Below are 22,001 nucleotides of genomic sequence, written 5' to 3' on the forward strand. Positions count from 1 at the left end.
TCCGCTGCCCCAGGGCAAAGGTCAGGTAAAGTTCTTACTAATTGCTATTGATTACTTTACAAAATGGGTTGAAATAGAGGCGCTGGCAACCATAACCGAAGCCAGAATCCAAAGTTTTGTATAGAAGAACATCATTTGCAGGTTTGGGATTCCAAAGATAATCATATCAGACAATGGACGACAATTCGACAACCAAGGCTTTAGTGAATTTTGCTCAGGCCTAGGCATCAAGAATCAATTCTCGTCCCCAGGTCATCCACAAGCGAACGGGCAGACGGAGGTGACGAATCGAACATTGCTCAAGATTATCAAAACGAAGCTGGACGATGCGAAGGGAGCCTGACCAGAAGAATTGCCCAATGTATTGTGGGCCTACAGGACAATAGCAAGAACACCAATAGGAGAGACACCCTTCAGAGTCACCTACGACACCGAAGCAGTGATCCCAGTTGAAGTGGGAATAACCAGCATCAGGCGAGAAACATTCATTGAAGAAGTCAATGACGATCATTTGCGACTCAACCTGGACTTCCTAGACGAAGTAAGAGATAAAGCCCGAAACAGAATGGTGGAATATCAAAGGAAGATGACTGACTACTACAACAAGAAAGTAAAGCTCAGGCAACTTGAAATTGGTGACCTCGTCCTCCGTAAAGTAACCCCAGCTACCAGGAATCCTTCTCAAGGGAAACTCGGCCCCACGTGGGAAGGGCCCTACCAAGTCATCCATTACTCCAAGAAGGGCAGCTATCATCTGGAGACATTAGACGGACAAAGACTCCCCAGGCTATGGAACATAGAACACTTGAAGAAATACCATCAAGGAACGCAATTGTGAAATGTATTCATTATCCATTGTTGGAACTAATAAATGAGTTATTCAGCTAACGTTTCTTTACACGTTTCTTTACAAGCAGGTATGAAAAAGCCAAAAAATGGCTAAGTAGTAAGATTCTGCTCTGACGGATGTAAACTACTGACGATGACAAAATCCTCAAAAAGGTGTAAGTCATAAAAAGCCAAAAAATGGCTAAGTAGTAAGATTCCGTTCTGACGGATGTAAACTACTGACGATGACAAAATCCTCAAAAAATGTGTAAGTCATAAAAAGCTAAAAATATGGCTAAGTAGTAAGATTCTGCTCTGACGGATGTAAACTACTGACAATGACAAAATCCTCAAAAAAGGTGTAAGTCATAAAAAGCCAAAAAATGGCTAAGTAGTAAGATTCCGCTCTGACGGATGTAAACTACTGACGATGACAAAATCCTCAAAAAAGGTGTAAGTCATAAAAAGCCAAAAAATGGCTAAGTAGTAAGATTCCGTTCTGACGGATGTAAACTACTGATGATCACAAAATCCATGAAAAAGGCTATAGCAAAATTATGCCATGACGAATATAAACTACTGACGCTCATCGTTCCAAAGAGGGTGTGTCTCATGGAAACGAAAAATATTAGGGAAGAGAAGGAGATAGAAGAGCTTTACCAAGCACATCACATATGCAGTTAAAAGCATGTAACTTACAAATACAGGTAAGATGCAAGAAGTAAATTAGAGCCAAGAAATTACCATTGTTTTTACAAACTCATAAACACTGGGTTTAAACATTGTTCTAAAAAAAAATGTTTATGAATAAGATTTACAAAAAAGCCACAACGAGCAATGATCAACAGACAAAAGAAATATTTCTATGAAAACCTAAGTAATAGGTTCAGGATTCAGAAGCTGGAGGGGCATCAACAGCAGCAGCATCGTCAACAGGGGCATTTTTTGGAGTGTCACCAGCAGGAACCACGGATAGAGCAGCTTCGTCAGCGGCCATCTCTTTGTCCACTTCTTCCAAGTCCAGGTTTCTAATGTCAACGCCAGTTGGATGCTTGACCATATACCTTCGAAGAAGTTCAAAGCCTTTAAAGTACCAACTGAAGAGCACAGTATTGTACTCGTTAGTGGTTTGAAAGGCCTCAACGGACCTAGCCGCGATGGTCTTCAGCGATTCCTTAGAGCTTTGAAGCTGCTCATCCTTCTCCAGGTTCAGCTGGCGCTTAACTCTGAGGTCGTCACGCAAAACCTTGACCTTCTCCTTTAGAGTAGTAGCTTCATCCATGGAGTCGATGAGGTTCTTCTTCAGTTTTGAGTTTTCACTCTCCAAGGCTTGCACCTTTGACGAAAGAGATGCCAGCTTAGCCTCTTGAGTAAGATACTCAGAAGCGATATGTAAGCTTTCTCCTAGAACCTGAAAAGAAGTACCAAGTCTTCAGTAAAAAAAAAAAAAAAAAAAAGGAGAATTGCTCATGAAAGAAGTAAAAGCACTTCACCTGAACGAGCTTGTGGACGTGGCCACCAGCAACTGTATTAAATGGGACCCCAAAAAAAGCCTTCAGATCATCAGCCGTCACGATGCTATGGGCCCTTTCAACTGCCAGCCTTTCATCCCCCCAGATTGTAGAGCGACAAGCATCCCCTCTCTCCTTCTCCTTCTCCGTCAGGTATGGCCTTTTAGAGACGGGCATAGGGAGCTCCTCCACTGAAGTAGACGGAGAAGCAGTCATCGTCGTCTCAGAGCCGGAGACAAGGGGAGTGACGGAGGCTGGCGGGGTGGCAGAAGGACCCCTCCCTGTTACACGCACGGTCTTTTTTCCTATATTCGACAAGGGCTCGTCCTTCTTTGCCCTCATCTTCGCATACATATCTTTATTGAATTTCGACGTCATTTCTATCAAAAGAAAAACATTAATCCCGAATAAAAACACAAGAAAGAAAGGAAAGAAGACCAATACTAACGAAGCTGGAACTTACTCTTTTTTCATTCTATATCAAGATTTCTCAAGACTAAGGCAGAGGGCTCAGGCCTGAGGCAGTAGAACGCAAGAGTCCTGGGATCAACGAGATCGTCCCAGCTCTCGATGGTTTGAGCGTACTCAATGGCCTTCTACACTCGTTCTCTATACTTGCTCTTAAGCTTTGGTCGTCTCTTGACTAAAAAAAAAAAAAAAGGAGTTTAGTAGCCATAATTATAAGCATGACAGAATTCAAGAAACAAAAAGGAAATATTGACGCACCTAAAGTCGGGGTTTCCCACCGACGACGTAACCTCGGGAGATCACCCTAAAACTCGCCCAAGGGTGTCTCAAAATCGTCCTCAGACACAAAGAAGAACCTGGACTTCCAGTACCTGAAAGAGGACGGCAAACCCTTGACGATCCTAGTCCTTCTTTCCCAGGGCACCAGTTCATAATACCCATGCTCTTTAGATGCCTTCAGACGGTAAAGGTAAACAAGCTTGTCAACCCTGAGCATGTCCCCGTCATTGGCAGCCAGCCAAATCCCCATACAACTCACTAGAATCCTCCACGAGTTGGGCATAAGCTGCCTGGGAGCAATACCAAAACGGTCCAAAAGCTTTATGAGGAAGGGATGGACCGGGAACCTCAATCCACAGACGAAGGCAGATTCATAGAAGCATACCTCCCCGGGAAAGAAGTGACAAGCCCGATCCCCCTCACCAGGTAGACGAACCCTAACCCGATCTGGAAATTGAAATCTATCCCTAAATCTACCCAGTGTTTCCGCGTCCAACCCACACTCCTCCTCCAGAGCATAAAAAGCCCTAACCTCTCGGGGATTGGAAAGGGTTGTATCCTCCTCTACAGGGTTACCGCTAGACGATAACCTAGTCTCGAGCTCACTAGACCTGATCTTTGACATCGTCCTACCCTCCTTCACTAAATTTTCAAACCAATCAACTGATTGACGCAGTAGAGGCAGTAAATCAGCCAACACAACGGCCAAACTACTGCCCTCGTAAACGAAATTTTCAAGGTGTGGAAAAGTTCCTAAAGCCCCCCCTAATCAAGCAAAAAGAAATGAAATCGAAGGGCAATCTGATGTAACCTCAGAGCTATTGAACATGGGAAGCTAGAAAACGCAAAAAATAAAGAAGAATCTAAATACCCCAAAGCCAAAAAGAAGCCAAACAGAAGAAAAACAGCAAGGAAAGAAGAAATGGAAGATCAGAAATTTACAACAATGCGAATAGGCAAGATAAAAAGAAGCGAAAAGAAGAACATACCTCGAAGAAGAAAATTGTTGCACTGCGCACTAATCGGAAGGAAAAATCGCTGAGAAGAAAGGTGGAGAAGAAGAGGGCCAGAGCAATAATTGAAGGTTTTTTTTTTTGAAAAAGTGAGAAGGGAAAGATGAGAAGAGGGGAAGTTTAAAACCAAGGATTGGGAAGCTAAAAAACCAGCAGGAAAATCAATGAGACCCCTCATATGAAGCATTGACTCCCCCAATCAAAATGTGCCACGTAGGCCATAACCCGCCGCCGCAGCACATTTAATATGGCTCAAAAACCCAACCGCTTACAACTCAGAAACTCTTCATCTTCCCTGGTCAACACGACATGTCATGACGACCACAGAATCCGGGGGCAACTGATGGGACTGACGAAATCAAGCATAGATGAGGTAAACTGGGCTGACGAGACAAGCCTGCACTGACGAGTACCCACTTCATTGACGAAGTTAAATATCTCATTCAATGCCATCAATAAACGTCATGGACGGTTACAAAACCAGTTGCGAAGACCGTTGGGATAAAAATTAAAGCAACATAATGAGGCCAGAAGACGTTACCCAGAGGGGTATTAAGAACCATCATAATTAACTAATGGCTAGGGGCTACAACAACATATATAAAGCCCCCACATGGCCAAGAAAAAGGTATGAACACATTGAGATAGATACTGTGAGATTTCTTTGATTTCGATACCTTATATTGCTCATTCTTGAATAACTTTCGATACTGACTTTGGCATCGGAGACGTTGTGGCAGGCACCACACTGGTGACCATTCTCGAGAATACATACTTGCGGGAGGCCGAAGATCAATTTTGTCTACATACATTGACTGACGAATTCACACTTCATCAAAAGTGTTGTAAAGAATTGACAGTTCAACGGTTTTAAAAATATTGTGATGACAATAAGATGTCTTAACATTTCACAAAAGAAATGCTATGTCTATAACATTTTCACAACAAATTATAGTTAATAGGCTGGTACATGATGTTATTGGTGGCAAAAAAATAATTTCATCAATAAGTTTAAATTAAAACCAATAGCAATTTACTACCTATGATTTGTTATGAAAGTGTTGTGAAAAATGTTGTAAATGTAGCACTTTATTTTCACAATGCCTTTTTTTTTAGTCGTTGTTAATTCCAATTTGATATTTTATTATTTTATTTTGACCTATAATTTGTTAGAAAAGTATTATAAAAAATGTTGTCGATGTAGCACTTTATTTTCACAATACTTTTATTTTTAGTTGTTGTTAATTGTAATATAATATTTTATTATTTTATTATTTTATTTTGACCTATAGAATTAACATCTTAATAATTATGAAAATATAATACCAATTTCTTGTGTTAATATTATTATTATTATTATTATTATTATTATGTGAAATAGTGCAAATTAAACCAACTAAAAATAATGTAGCAAAATTACTGTAACTTTAGGCATTTACCAAAAACAAAAAAAGCAGTCAGTAAACAGTGCGGAGTAAACACAGCCAGTACAAGGATAGGATTTTTTTTTTTTTTTTAAATCTTATTTTACTTTAGACCTTTAAAATTTAAATTAACACGGTTATTTTTAGATAGAATCATTGAGATGAATGTTATTTATTTTTTCTACGAAGGGAAGAAAAAAAAGAGAGATTTTTTAAATAGGTTTCTAGAGAAATGAAAGTTATTTATGTTAAATTATCGATTACCTTAAAAATTGAAATTATTTAATTATATAGAGATTAAACTCTAATATCATATTAAATTGTAGAGTATTTCAAAAGTTTAAACTATTTAGATATGATAAATTTAACAATTTAACTACATAATTTAAATATTTTTTTTTTTTTTACACTTTGTGTGGGTTTGGATTGCGCTCAATGTTGTGGCGCGTTTTCTCCTTTGTGTTTTTTTTTTTTGGCCCGCTTTTGCTGACTTTATGGAGTAAAAAAATACTGTTCATGATAGTGTGATCTGTTCATGCACTGTTCATACAATGTTTAATATTAAAAATAGATCCCACGGTACTATTCACACATTTAAAAATTATTTTACTACAATGTTTTCAGTAATAATCAATTTTTAACAACTTTTAATAACAATAAATTATATCCAAACAGACCCTTTAACACTTATGACGGTGCTTGTAATGTTTTTTCTAGTTTCTACATAGAATAATTCCACCTTTTTTCTCCCTCTCTCTCTCTCTCTCTCTCTCACATAATCTATGTTTGAATGTTACAAGAACCAACTATGAGTCTGCAAAAAAGCCTTCAAATTGGAGAACCCCTGTCTTTCTTAGTTCACTATTGGCCTTCAACTTCTTCGTCTAATTTCTGCTAGCCCGCTAGTTAACGCAACCAAAGTCGAGATAACAAGTCAATATAACAACTTGGGATCTCTGAACGAAAGCTTTCAAGAATCGGCTGGGAGATCTGCGAAAAGCTTTGAAAGCACATCTCATCCCGGAGGAGGGCAACATGGACGACGAGGGGATCGAAGGGCGATTAAGGGTGCTGTTGGACTATTTGGATTCTGAAGAACCAGAACTCGAAAACTTCTTTCGAAGTCTGAAACGCAACGATGACTTTCTGGAGAGGTGGAAGATAATGCTTAGGGCTCTAATTTTCATGGTGGTTGATTTTGAAAGCAAGAATAATTCGAAGAACCAGAACCAGAGCCGAGTGGGGTGGAACAGCAACAGCGAACGCGTAGTCGTTGGTCTTTGGCTGTGCGAGGTTGAAGAAGCTTTCTATCAAGCAGAGGATCTCATGGATGAGATCTTTACTGAAGCTTTGCAACACAGGTTGGCTGCTGAATCTCAGACCAAGTCAAGTCCAGTATGGATCTACGCGAAAGAGAAAGAAAGAAAGATGGAGGAGATCCTTTACGGAATAGATTGCATTTTGAAGCTAGGAGATGCGCTCGATTTGAGGGGAGGCAAAGAATACTATGTATACCGGATGAAATTACAAAAGATCCGATTCAATCCCATCTGGGATGACAATTCTCCGGAAAGCTTTATATATTTTGTGGATGAGTCTAAAGTATTCGGTATGGACGTTAAGAAAGAAGAATTTATGAATATCTTGCTGTCCCATGATACATATGATAAAGAGTTGTCTGTAATTCCGATACTGGGTCAGTCTGGAGTAGGCAAGACCACACTTGCTCGGATCATTTACAACGATCCCATTGTAGGCCAACATTTTGATCTCAAGGCCTGGTTTCGCGTTGGTGATTTTAAGTTGGTCGGAGTGGCAAAAGCCATCTTTGAGTCCTTCAATTTGCAGTCTTTTGATCTCAAGGAATTTAATTTGCAGTCAGGAGTATATTGGATCCAATTCCAAGAAAAATTGCGAGAGTACCTTAGGGGAAAGAGATTTTTACTCGTTCTAGATGATGTGCGGTCTTTTGATAAAGACTGGGAAGTCTTTCGATCTAGTTTGACAGGAGCTGCTGCCAATAAATGTTGTGTTATTGTAACTACACGCGAGGAAGTTTGTGCATCAAAGATCGGTACTGTCAATGCTTATCGAATGGAGCCATTATCATATGATGAAAGTTGGTCGTTGTTTGCAAAGTTTGCTTTTGGCAACCAAATCCCTAGTTCATATCCAGATCTAGAACCTATTGGCAGAAATATTGTGCGTAGGTGTGACGGTGTGCCTTCAACAGTAAGAACACTAGGGTCTCTCTTGCGATTTAAGCTACAAGTTGAGGAATGGAAGACTGTACAGCAAAAATTTGAGACGTATATTCAGTTTCACGATGAATGGCTTCCGGGTTTAGATGATCTTCCTACATATCTGAAGCAATGTCTTAGATATTGTTCATTATTTCCCAATGATTATGAGTTTAAGAAAGAGAGCCTTGTCCTTTTATGGATAGCAGAAGGTCTTCTAGAAGGACAGAGAATGGAAAAGACTGGTTACGAATACTTTTATCAATTGTTCTCGAAAAAACATTTTTCATCATACTCAGATGGTGATAGTGTTGGTACGCCTTTCAAGATGTTCAATCAAAAGGGCGTTAGTTTCTCTTCAAGATATTTCTTCAGATTGGAGGATAACTCTTTTTCTCAATTCTCTGTAAGTATCAGGCATTTGTCACTTTTTTTCAGAAGCCACTATGATTCCACAGTGATATTTAAGGCCATTGATAAATCCAATTTTTTAAGGACCTTTTTGCCACTGGGTCATGGATCATGTCATTTAAGTAGTGATGAACTGCATAATTTGTTGTCCAAACTGCAATTCTTACGAGTGCTTTCTTTATCCCGTTATCATATCACTGAGTTACCTGTCTCCCTTGGCAATTTGAAACATTTACGGTATATCGATCTCTCTCACACCCCAATTAATAGGTTACCTGAATCAGTTTGTGACCTTTGCAATCTACAGACTTTAATATTGTCAAATTGTCATTCTCTAACTGAATTGCCACAAAACATGCGGAAGCTTATTAACTTGCGTCATCTCAACATTTGTGGAACTGACTTAAACGAGATGCCAAAAGAAATGAGCAGATTAGAAAGTCTTCTAACACTTTCTGACTTTGTTGTGGGCAAAGAAAGTGGTTCAGCACTTCAAGAGTTGGGGCCGCTTTTGCATCTTCGAACACTTCGCATTTCAAAGTTACAGAACATAGTCTCTGCTGAAGATGCGGCTAAGGCCAGATTGGTAGACAAGAGAGACCTTGATGAGCTTGTTTTAGAATGGGGTGGTGATATTGTTGATCTGGAAAAGGATACAGATGTGATTGAAAAGCTACAGCCTCCTACAAATTTAAAGAAGCTCCACATTAATCTTTACTTTGGTACAAAATTTCCAGAATGGCTGCGGTATGATTTTTTACGTGGCATTGCTTTCCTACGTCTTAGCAATTGCAAGCATTGCTTAGACTTACCACCACTCGGGGAGCTATTATATCTTGAAGCGCTCATTATTGAAGGGATGGATGCAGTGAAGAGGGTGGGTTCTGAATTCTTGGGGAAGTATGGCTATAGATTACCGTTTATGTTTTTGGAGACTCTAAAATTTGAGGGGATGCCAGAATGGGAAGAATGGGTTTCATCTGATACAGGTGAAGAATTCCCATGCTTGAGAGAGCTATGTATACGAAGATGCCCCAAGCTTAAGGGAAACTTACCCAAGCGACTTGTTAAGGTAGTAAAAGTCGAGATTTCTGAATCTCAGGAGCTTCTGACTACACTTATGAAAGAGGCATTATTAAACAAAACGCTTTTACATTACCATGAAAAGATTCAGTTCGTAAGTGACAATAAAATTGCCTCATTCTCTGAGCAAATGAGTGTCTTTAAATATGAAGGTACTACAGAATCCTCATTGCCCAAGACTGGTGGCGCAGAATCCTCATTGCACATGACTCCAAACATTGGAGATGAAGCTGATCTTCCATCCAACAATCGGTCCAACCAAGATGCACTGCAAGAACTATGCTCTTTCGAAAGCATGAAAGTTTCAGATGTATCAGAACTGATGGCAGTAACAGGGCTACATAGCCTTAAAATTGAAGGATGTGATGCTCTGGAGTTCATACCTAAAGAAGTGATGGGCAGAAACCGTTCGCTACAACAGTTATATATCATTAATTGTTGCTCTCTCGAGTCCATTCCTCAGGGCCATCTACATACTGTCTTGAAAATTCTCTATATTCAAAACTGCAAGCAATTTGAGTTTCTCCCACGTGTAGAGATGACTCAAGAGTTTAAACTTGAACGTCTGTGCATAGGGAGTAGCTGTGATTCCATGATACACCTCCCATTACAATTGTTTCCGAGTCTTAGAAGTCTTTCTATCTGGAATTGTGCAAATCTGGAATCCCTTTCAATGCCAGAAGAAAGTCAGGCAAAGCTCACATCTCTTGATGCCTTAGAGATCAAGGATTGTCCAAAGCTGGTATCTTTTCCAGAAGGAGGATTGCCTACCCCCAACCTGACGTCCATATGGTTCTCCAATTGCAAGAATATTGAGAAACTGCCTAATCAGATGCACACCCTTGGTTATCTGCAGTCATTGTCTATAAATAATTGCCCAGAACTTGTATCACTTCCAGAAGGGGGGTTGCCCTCCAAACTAAGTATACTTTGTATCACATTTTGCGAAAAACTCATTCTCGGGAGGGAGTGGGGCTTGCATAAGCTTGACTGTCTTCGTCGGTTGGAGATTGAAGGTGGATGTAAAAACGTGGTGTCATTTCCAGAGGACCAGTTACTGCCCAGCAATCTCGACTCTCTACGCATCAGCCGACTTTCTAATCTCAAAAATGTGAACTGCAGGGAGCTTCAACACCTTACTGCTCTCAAGAAATTGGAGATTAGCAGCTGTAACGAACTCCAGACCTTGCCAGAGGAGGACCTTCCCTCCTCCCTGTCTTTTCTCTGCATCAAGGAGTGCCCTTTGCTGAAACCAAAACTCCAAAATAAGAGGAAAAGATTGGTCTAAGATAGCTCATATCAAAAGAGCCCCAAATGTTCAATGAGGTACTTTTTCTACACATAGAAGTATAACAATTTGGCCTGTTAGATATCAATTCTATTTACTATACATTATGATGCAATTATTGCACTTGCTAATAATTTTTCTTTCCATCTTGCATGATCTCGGGCAATTTTGAAGACTTGTTGGGGCACCAAAGATGCTCTAGTTTCTATTAGGGATTCTGCAGTGCTCCACTTCTTCAAGTTTTTGCCATGTTTTTCGGCCTCTGTTTCCTGTTCTATAGTATCTTCTGAATCTTTTTGCAGGCTTCTAGCTCCAATTTTCTGAACAAGTTTGAAGAATTTATCATTGCTTCTTCTAAGGATTAAGTTTTTTGATAAACTCTTCTAAGGATTAAGTGAATTCAGATCAAAACGACCTTATATGATTGTGGGGGGTTATAGTACAGTTAGAAGAGGCTCTTCAAAGAATATGAAGAGGATTTTTTCGAAGAACAAGTTTGGCGTATTTTGGAGTTGAAAGATGCACGTGTAACTAGTTGGCTGTGATTCGGGTGTTTATTTTCTGTGTGACTAGAGTGCCCTTGTTTGTATTAAGTTCTTAGGATTGTAAGATGAGAATGTTTCACCCAAAAAAAAAAAACTTAAAAACAAAAAACAAAAAAAGAGCTAGAGATTTAGAGTTTGATGGTGTAATATAAGTTTATTCGAGTTTGTAAGGGTTTGTAAATGTATTTTACAAAACTTGGTTGAGTGTTTGTAGTTTACATATTGCTAATCGTGGATTTAGTGTCTATGGATGTAGGCTTGTTGGCTAAACCACGTAAAATCTTGTTGTGTCATATCTGTTACGTGATATCATTCCGTAAATCCCTAGCTGTTAACATATTGGTACCGATGTTATAGAAGATTCATAGTATTTGTGACAACAAGCCCAAAATCATTTTCAAGTTTGTTCTTATTGAAGTAGTGATACCAAGAACTACAATAGAGAAATTTTCCCCCGGGATCTCTCATCTCTCATTTCCTGTGCAAGTCTTGTTCAAAAAAAAGAGAAAATTACTACAGATAACTAGTTACAAATCCATGCAATGCGTGAGAATATACAACTATTTTATAATGTGGCATAATGTATGAATTATTCTATTAAACGTACTGGAGATATTATTTCTAAAAATATTTTTATTCTCTCCATCTCTACAAATATATCATTCTATTATTTTGAGTTTTTTTTTTTTTTTTTTTTTTTTTATTGTATAGTGTTATGGTTTTTTTTTTTTTCCTACAACTTAAATTTTTAAGTTCCAAAATTAATTATTTGAATTTCTCTTTTTTTTTTTTTAATATACAAGATAGAAATTCTACTCTACCCCAATCTAAGTGTATATATATCTAAAACTCTTTCCTAGAGACTTGAACCCTAACCCTTACCCCTCACACCCTACAAGCACTTATACTTGTGGAGTGACCATCACACCAAGGGTGTGTGATGGTAATTTCTCATTCCCTTAAGAAGATTATTGTAATAATCAAACCCCACAAGCATTTATACTTGTGGAGTGACCATCACACTAAATGTGTGCAGTGGTAATTTATCATTCTCTTAAGAAGATTATCATGATAATTAAACTTCATCACAAATTTACAGTTGATATGACTCAAATAATTTATAAAGAAATTCAAATACATAATCATCTCACTTCTAAAATATCTAAAAATTAACTCAAACCAAAACAATAAGACGGATAGAAAGTACATGTGATAAATAACTCAAAAAAACACACCACCAAAGTGTATCATCCAAAAGTAGAGACACAAAAAGAACAAAAAAATTCATCAATCTAAACTGGAGTTGCAAGAAAGAATTAATGAGAGAGAGAGAGAGATGGAGTATTAACCTTTTTGTACGAGCAAAATATGAATGGAATGGAAGAGAAAATAACAAATTTTTATAGTAAAAACAATGGGGAGAAGAATAGTCAAAATAAAAGAAAGATAATGGGATGGAGAAATTATAAAGTTAAGATATAGAGTAGTAAGGAGAGAAAAAGATAAAAGTAAGTAAATGTTGGAAAATGTGTAATTGTAAGAGCACTCATAGCAGTGGTGCTATATTGCTACAATGCTATAATTTAGCTCCTCCAATGCCTAAAATGATGCTCCAGCAGTGGAGCTATATCCATTTTTTTTAGCTCCACATGAACAGTGCACATCTATAAATAGATGTGCACTGTTCATGAGAGCTAAAAATAATAATAATATTTAATTCTGAGGAAGATTAAAATAATACGCTCCTTTTTTTTTTTATTAATTCTTTTATCTCTTTCTCATTCCGTGCCTCTCTCTCACTCTGCGCCTCCATTGAAGTCTCATCCTCTCCCCGAAACTCTCTCAAGCTCTCATCCTCTCTCAGTCATTGTGCAATCTCACCGTCACGACCACCCGCCCGACCAGCTGTCTTCAAGCTCTCATCCTCTTTCTCACTCCGGCCCGACCAGCCGTCCCAAGCCTCTCTTAAAACTCACCGTCACTCTCCTCTCTCACTGTCACTCTCTCAAGCTCCCTCATTCCCTGCCGCCGGCCCGACCCAGCCGTCCCAAGTAGCCTATCGCCTCACCCACGCCGCCGATCGCTTAGACCCACACCAACCCGTTTCGCCTTCTCTTCGGTCTAACCCATCTCGGCCTCTCTGATCCAGCTTGGCCTCTCTTCTCTTCTGTCTGACCCACCAAGTCCAAAGCTTGCTTGCTGATCCGGTGAGTTGTCTCTGTCTTCTTGGGATTTTTTATTTGGGTAATTGGAATGATAAATTTTTCATGTCAATTGGGAATTTTCTGTTTGCAGGGAATTTATGTTCTTGTTTTTAATGTATTGTTGTAAATGTTAGTTTGGGAATTTTTTGTGTGCAGGAAGGCTACATTTTTTTGGTTTCTGTTTTGGCGGTGGCGGTGGCGGTGGCGGCAGTAACAGTGGCGGTGGTTGCAGGTGGTTGGATTGTTATTTATTAGAGTGGATGTATTATTTTATTGTAGTTGTTATATTATTTTATTATAGATGATATATTATTTTATTGTGGTATTTATATTATTTTATTGTGTTGAAAGCTAAAATAGATCCACTGCTGTAGCATGTGTGTAGGTAAAATAGGGAAAATAACTTTTGGTGGAGCTAAAAAGCTAAATTTTTAGCTCCACTGCTGTGGATGCTCTAAAGTGGCAAATTAATAAAGAGAAAAATAATTTAAAAGGAGAGAGAAAATATTTAAAATAGGTTGACGATGTGGTGCTAATGTGGCTCAATGGAAGCGCAGCAACATTAAACGCTGCAGTTCAACTTCTAGATATATATAAATAGATTGGTGATTATAAAAAACTAGTCGCAAACCCACGCGATGCGTGGGAATATATATTTTGTAATATGATACAATTCATAATTTATTCTCTAAAATTTATTGAAGATAGTTTTCTCCTAAAAACTTGAACTATTTCTAAAATTATTTTCCAACTCTCTATCTCTACAAATATATCATTATATTATTTTGGTTTTTTATTTTAATTTTTTAATTTTATAGATATGATATTTGAAAACCAATAATGGAGGGATATGCCAACACAACATTAGATTTCTATTTTTCTTCCCATGATGAGATTGTATTATATTTTAATTCTTCTAAATTTTGAGGTGCAACCTTCGTACCAGTTGCTAAATCCTTCATTCCCAAAAGTGATGTCTAGTTAGTTGCCAACAAAAAAGAATAAGACCACAAAAAAATAAATAAATAAATAAATAAAGTACACTGAAGTTTTATAGGTTAGAATCATCACGTACAAAAACTTATTTACAATAAGGTATATAAATAAAATACATATTAAACAAACCTTACTTCAGCAAAATGATCAAATTTAATAGATCCTCACTTATATCAATTTCCATCAAAGACCACCAAATTTTCAAATAGTAATATGCCATTGATTCCACCCATGTCTACTACAGACATTTATCAATGTGTCCCTATACAAATCACTCAATTATTATTGTTTTGAATTCCTACAGAAAATCAAAATAGAGCGTATACGAATTGTAAACTTGCTAACTCGGCCAATTGTTCTTACCTCGGAGAAGATGTCTATTAACATTCCAAGTTATGAATTTCAAATGGCTACAGGAAGTTATCAGATTGTATCAGTTGCTATGCCCAAAAATAGCAATTGCTTTTGCCTTCATTGGAACACATCAACTATATCATATTGTGTTTAATAAGGAAAAAAATAGTAAAATCCAAAAGAAATAGTATTGTTAAGATTTGTCTAAAACTCATGTACATAGTATTCTAGATATTCAAAAAAAGAAAATCAAGTTGTTGAAAAAATAGCATAATTCAAAATCTAAAACTAAAAATCCAATTATTGTTCATGTACACAATATTAAAGATAGTTATTCAAAAATCAAGAACCAATTAATTTTTCTATCCTCACAACAGTTACCATAAAGCTAGGTACTAATGGAATTTAAAAATAACTCAATTCTTTGAATTTCCTCACTCCTAAAATACCAAAAAATTTCTCATAAGCTAAATAATCCTCAAAGTTATTCGTCAACCAAACAGGCCAACTTAGGTCCCAAACACAAAAATTCTACCCACAATACAACAATCTACTTAAGCTGATGTACTTTGAAGAATTAGAGTTTCCCTTAAAATATTAAGATAAAAAAAATTTAAACTATTACATCCCAAGTTTCATACTCACACCAAAAAAAAAAAAAAAAAAAAAAAAAAAAAAGATTCAAACTTTACTCTTTTCTCTTCCATTTTCCCACAATTTCTGGGACACCAAATAGTCAAATTAAACAATAAGAAACAAATTATTAGTATAAGGAAATGAAATCTAATTTAGCTGTGTATTGAACCATAAAAAGCAAATTATCAAGCACCACCCTAGAAAAGCAACAATTTTATTCATCTTTCCTTCAAAATATTCTAAGAAAAGAATGGTTACCAATTGATTAGTATGACCTTTAATAGATTAAAAAGCCTCCAATGATTGCGAGTCTTGATCATTGACATCTGTCAAAGAATTGACAAACAAAATAGAGATAAAAATGAAATTTGGTTTAGCATATAAGACGATGGGAAAAAGAGAACAATAACAATTTCTCTTTGATGAAAATGAATAACACTCTTACTATAAAACAAAGACCAAAATAAAAACATCACATTGAACAAACATATTGAGAGTAACATTCCTACAGTCTAGAGAATGGCAACCATAAAACAATTTATAACAAACATGATCAAATGCCCAACTCAAATAATTTTTTTTTAAATATATATATATATATTTTAATAGTTTTAAGACCATGAAAACTCAATCTCGTTCATAATGAAAACTCAAAATTGAACTACGTTTTTTTTTTTCCCTAATAATGAGATGGGAATAAAAAAAGAAAAAAAAGAAAAAGAATAATACAAATAGCAGAACTCATTTTCAGTTTATACCCTTTGGACTTGGGTTACCAATGTTCACCTCTCATCGGCTTTAGTTTCGTTTGCAAGCTCTAGAGTCATTATCTATCTCTTGCGCTCACTTGATTGGGTTTTGGTAGACAAACTTGAGCCATAACCAAAAGAATGGAAAAAACACTCAAGAAACTATCGCATTGAAGGCCATACCGATCAATTTGTAAACAGAGAACAATTGAAAATTTATAGAAAAAAAATGAGAGGTGAGGAGGTGAGGAGGTTGCAATCTATTGGTGACCATAAAAATTCCATATAATAGCGGCATCTCAAGAGTCTGAGTTAATGGAAAGACACATGATAGATGTGGAGATAAAGTATTAGTGGCTATAAGAATTCCATATAATAGCGGCATTTCAAGAGTCTGGGTTAATGGAGAGACACAAGGTAGATATGGAGATAAAGTATTGGCGACTATAAGAATTCCATATAATAGCAACATCTCAAGAGTATGGGTTATGGGTTAATGGAGAGACATGCGATAGATATGGAGATAAAGTAACACCTGAATTTAAAAAGAGACTCAATAAATGGCAATCGATAAAACAAAAAATAAATAATAAAATAAATGATGACATGGCGCTGACGTGGCTTAACTGGAGCGTAGCAACATTAAATGCTACGCTTCAGCTTTTAGTAATATATAGATATAGATTTTATTACTATAATCACTAGTATAAATACAATAAATTCTGTTTTGAGAAATAGATGATGATGATGATGATACTTTTTTTTTTTTCTTTTTAACACAAATTGAAATTTAAAATAAATAAATGAAAATGAAATCACTTCCATCTTAGAAGCCGATTTGTTGCAAAATTTTATTTTTTCGTGAGATATTTGGATCCAAGTTGAAAATGCAAGAATTCGAGCACTCGAATGAATTTAAGTTGAAAGTAATGTATGCAGTTATGCACTAGAAGTAGTATAACTGTATAACACCAAGCACCATGGAGGAAAGCACTTCAAAGATATTGCTAACTATTATATTACAGCTAAAGAAGTAACAAAGATGTGTATATTTTGCACTTTAAAGATAATAATAAAGTCAATAGTACCAAAAATTAGTCCAGGACTTTTTACAGAAATAGAGTGGTGTTCAATTTGGATTAAATAAGAAAGTTAGAGGTTTGGAAACTAGAAGGTTTGAAAAATTAACTTTTTAATGAGAGTTTGTTTACCACTTGAAAAAATAATTTGCTACACCATGTCATAGAGACATAAGTTAATTTGGATAAGAGTCATGAGATTATAAGAAAGCTTGAAAATTTTAAAATTTTCTTATTTATGAAAACTTTCTCCATTATTTTGTAAAGTCAATCAAAGAGATAAAAATCCATAATAATGTGAACAACCATTGAATGGATCCTAGAGGTATGTGCATGTTTTGTTTTATTTCGTTCTATACTGCAAATTCGGGTGAAATTTTAAGAATGCTAGTTCACCACTGCAATTTGAGTCTTTGAGATCTCCGAATAGTCAAGCTCAGCCTAAATACAAAGCATAGTTATAAAAACCATATGGGAAGTTGATTTTGCTAAAGAATTGGTTCACTGGTTCATTGGTTCAACCAGTAGTTTAGTGGTTTAATTGTGATTTTATTAATTAATTAAATAATATATTTTATAATTATAAAAAGCAACTAAAATAAAAATAAAATAAATTCCATTTAGGTAAATTAATAAATTATAACAATAAAAAATTATATCATATGACATAAAGTTAGAGAATATAAAATAAATAAATAAACACATTATTCACATAAATCATCCAATAACCAAGTTATATAGTCCAAAAGTCATGAAACAACATATTACATAGAAACTCAAAATAAATTTTTAGCTTAATCATTAAACCCTAGAGCATAACAAAATTATTTAAATCTCAAAATATAATTGATGATTAAAATCAATCAAGTGTTATTGTTGTGATATTGGTCGCTTGTGTTCCATGCAAACCAATTGGTATTTTTAGTTTTATCCTTAAAAATTAACCTGTGCAATCCTTCATTTTACCTAGTTTGATAATGGGTCATTTCATATTCGGTATTTTACACCAAACTATTCCGAATAATGCTTTGGTTCACGGTTTTTACGGTTTAGCTAGTGGTTTGATACGGTTTTTATAACTATGATAGAAAGCTTAGAGTCTCTCACTTCCTAGATTCAACAGTGCAAATAATATTTCTGGATATATAACTATCTTTTATCAAGCAATAGGGATGACAACAGAATCTCAATTTATCTTTTATTAGAAGCTAGCAGTGATAAATTCAATTTGACAAGGTATTGATTACATGTTAAGTGTATATGACAGCTTTTTCTTTTCCTTTTTTGGGTAAGTAGTTTTGGGTAGAAGACATTTTGCACCAGAATTTATAGGATAGAAAGAATCCAATAATTTATGGATCTGGCACCAGGCTCAACAGACTACAGCCCTGGTCTTGAATAAAAATATAAATTAGGCCCAGTCCACCTATTGGTTCACTGGACCTAGATTGAAATCAATGAAAATGGATCAGGGCTTATGAGTTTTAAAGTACTTCTACAGTCCAAGTAAATCATGCAGAATGTAGTAAATAGTAATGCCTCTAATGTATCTTTTCTTTTCTTTTCTTTTCTTTTTTAATTTTTTGCCATTATACAGCCAAATCCTTTTTTTTTTTTTAATTGTTTGTTCCTAGGTCCTTTGGTCTATGGACGATATAGAAGAAGTTAGTTTTCCTTCTTCTTTTATACTCTCTTTCCTTCTCTCTTAATATTAACTAGGATTGAATTTCACATTTATTGTTTTTTTTTTATATATAAATAATCTCACATTTATTTTACAAGAAGAAAAAACTTTATTAACAAGACTTCATCCAATATTCTACACTCACAAGTAGTCATAAGAGATAAAGGTATCACTTGGCCAAAAGTGCATTAGCATCCGACATCCTAATTTTACTACAGTTTAAAGAGGTTGAACATGTTTATGTGCCTCTGCACATCTGAAAGCATAAATTCAATGTAACCTATTCAGCCAAAAATAAAAATCATTTTAACCCCACTTCTTTGGTGAAATTATTAAAATAAGTAATGCTCCAACATGATCATTTTTATTTATTTTATTTTTTTACGATAGTAGAGTTGGCAAATTTTTATTGGTTCTCATGTAGTCTCATTGCCGACATCTCTATTTTAATTACATTTAACATTTACCAACTTAGCAATTGTGAATTTATAAAAAATTTTGTGTCTTTAGAGTTATTGTATAAGAATTAGGTTTTGTAGATCAAAGTTCTTGTTCGTATAAGTTATAATTATCTCCTTCCTTTTGCTAACAAAAATAATTTAAATCATTAGGTGATATGAAAGCAATGGCCTGCCCCCACGTGCACCCTACCAAGGCCATGGCAGTCTCCCGTGAGCATGCTGCCAAGGCCATGGGTTAGAATTTAATTTGCCTATGAAAGTCAACACAGATACAACATCTATCTTAAAATAACCACATGTTAACTCTGCATCCATCTAAAAGCACCGGACGGAAGACTTACCTATGGCTCCTATGTCCTAACGCTAATAATACTTGAAAACAGGGTGAAAAAACAAAATTAATTAAATTACTTTTCACTGTTTCTTTTTTGAATATTTTGTTTTTTTGAAGTAGTAGGTCAATGTTTGGACAGAAGAGGCAACTAAGCGGTTAGTCTGACACGTTATGTACACCAGGTTGACATTTTTGTATCTTTTGGGCCTACTATAAGATGCGAAAACATATAAAAAAGACTTCAGAGATGCAGGTTGCTTGCAAGGCTAGCTGACAGATAAACTGAAAATATTATGGTCAGACGATCAAGCCCAAAAATCAGGTAAACAAATCTCAATGCAACTATCAAATAATTGCTGAATTTTGCAGCTTCTACAATCTGATCAAAACCCCCATTTTTTTAGCTTTTCCTTAGATTCTTCACTCAAAAGTTTCTGCTTTTAAAAATTTTCTATCCTGTTGCTCCCACTTGCAGCTTTTGAAGCTTTGGATTCTCTTTAGCAGTTGAATGATTTTTCAACGCCAAAAATCTTGTCTGTTCTTGATTCCATCTTTTTCATGAAGAATCTCCATCTGGGCATTCTTTAAATGGTTCAATAAAGCTGCTTTTCATAACTTATGCCTTATACTTAGAGTTTAGCCTAGGGTTTGTCCCTGCTTATTGGTCAAGAAAATTAAGTGGGTTTAGTAAGAATTCTTGTTGATTATGACATTTGATGCTGTGGATAATCAATAAATTTTGTTCTGAGGTTGTGCTTCTTTGCATATATTCTTGAATTATGTGATATATAGTCATGGCTTCTTACTTTTGAGTGAAATTTTGCGGTTTTGATTCAATTCTACATAAAGTAGATTGACTTTGCATAAAGATTGTTGCTTTTTTGGAATAGTAGTGCTTATCTTTTCTAAAAATTGTTAATTGGATGTTGCAGATATGGAGTTGTTTGACTGTAGATAATTTTCATTTAAAGAAATGATAGAAACCATGGATGATGGGGAGGTAGAGCTTTCTGATAATGTTCAATTATCGAATCCTGATTCGTCTATTGATTTTCCGGCTACAACGTCCATTGATTCATTTCTTGATGATCTCTTGAAAAACACCAGAACCTGCACCCACACTCACACTTGCAACCCACCCGGCCCTGAAGCGGCTCATACACATACATGTTATCACACTCACACCCAAGTTCTTTCATCTCAAGAAGATGAACAACCAAATAATAAAAAGAAAACTAGTTCAAAACCAAGAAGACAATCAGGAAACAGAGAAGCCGTTCGGAAGTATAGGGAGAAAAAGAAGGCTCACACGGCTTATCTTGAAGAGGAAGTCAAGAAATTGCAGAGTTGGGTATTTTCCCCTTCCAAAAGCAGAGCAATGGTACTACTATATATAAAGAAGGTGATTGTGGGGTGCAATCTACTGATGGGGCAATTGGCCTACAATGTCAGACTAACTTAACATGCTCCCATCCAAATACTGGATCATCATTGCAGTCTGGTGTTGGTAATGGAAGCAGGAAAATGATGGTATCATGGGAAGAAAACTGTCAGCCTGCAATTATTGATTGTAGCACAAATGAGATGGTGAATTCTGAAGGAAAAACAATGGAAACAGTGGAAACCTTAGGGTCATCAGCATCACAAGCCAAATAAGTAGCAGCACAGATATCATTTGTAAGTTTCATGTGTCTTTGATCCCGTTGTAACAGTCTGCATAAGTTCATATTGGTATACTAGCTTTCAATGTAACATCTTTATGGCAGAGTTTAGTTATTAGTCCAATGTAGTGCTCATAAAGATTAGTAGTAAGTCAATGTATATGCTCATTTCCATAATACAAGGTTAACTCTACAAAATTATATACTTGAGGATGAAGCTTTTAGTTTTAGTATCTCTGAATACTTTGTATTAAGCCCAATATGTAAATAAATGCCTCTCGGTCATGATGAAGTTGCATATCAATGTTCTGAATATAATTTTCTTGTAGTCCTTGAAAAATTGTGTTCAGTTTAATGACCTAAATTCATAGAATAGTATATTGTTGTTGCAATGATGCTGCCAAACTTTAGAGCAGATGTTTAATATATTATTGCCATAGTTTCGATTGACCGCTATTGCAAGGTTCCTTTAGATTTGAACTGCAGCATGTTTATTGCCATTTCCTCTATTCGGCTCGTCATCAAGTAATAACAATAAGGGATGGCAATTTCATCCTGACCGGTTCCACACAAGTTTTTTCTTTTTATTTTTATTTTTTAATATCTTTATTGTTAATTTTTTGTCTTTATTATTGGATTTTTACTAATTTTTCATAATAATATTTTTAAATTATTTGCGAGCCAGGTGGGATAATGTGAGGTGAGGCCTCGCAGGATAATATAACTCCCCTACAGGACAAGGGTGGAACACCC

At 35.9% G+C, this 22,001-nt stretch overlaps 2 protein-coding genes across 3 annotated transcripts; both read left to right on the forward strand.

The window, feature by feature from the left end:
• Window positions 1-6,261: 6,261 nt before the first annotated feature.
• Window positions 6,262-11,491, forward strand: LOC112009071 (putative disease resistance protein At3g14460). Of its 2 annotated transcripts, none has more exons than XM_024041420.2 (2): window positions 6,262-10,583; window positions 10,720-11,491. In XM_024041420.2, exon 1 carries the CDS (start codon window positions 6,559-6,561, stop codon window positions 10,543-10,545), a length of 3,987 nt encoding a protein of 1,328 aa, XP_023897188.1. In that variant the 5' UTR covers window positions 6,262-6,558; the 3' UTR covers window positions 10,546-10,583; window positions 10,720-11,491. The 2 variants fall into 2 exon arrangements, with proteins under 2 accessions (XP_023897188.1, XP_023897189.1); XM_024041421.2 differs by having other exon boundaries at window positions 10,848-11,491.
• Window positions 11,492-19,779: 8,288 nt separating this feature from the next.
• LOC112009073 (basic leucine zipper 19) lies at window positions 19,780-21,552 on the forward strand. Its single transcript, XM_024041422.2, is given in 3 exon segments — window positions 19,780-19,909; window positions 20,520-20,927; window positions 20,930-21,552. Coding segments are annotated over 2 exon segments (681 nt in total). The 5' UTR covers window positions 19,780-19,909; window positions 20,520-20,560; the 3' UTR covers window positions 21,244-21,552.
• Window positions 21,553-22,001: the final 449 nt, after the last annotated feature.

This window comes from Quercus suber, unplaced genomic scaffold (assembly GCF_002906115.3).
Source record: "Quercus suber isolate HL8 unplaced genomic scaffold, Cork oak 2.0 scaffold_463, whole genome shotgun sequence".
Taxonomy (NCBI): domain Eukaryota; kingdom Viridiplantae; phylum Streptophyta; class Magnoliopsida; order Fagales; family Fagaceae; genus Quercus; species Quercus suber.

What these genes read in the sequence shown, in the direction of transcription:
- LOC112009071 (XM_024041420.2), top strand. Translation starts at nt 6,559, where the DNA reads ATGGACGACGAGGGGATCGAAGGGCGATTAAGGGTGCTGTTGGACTAT.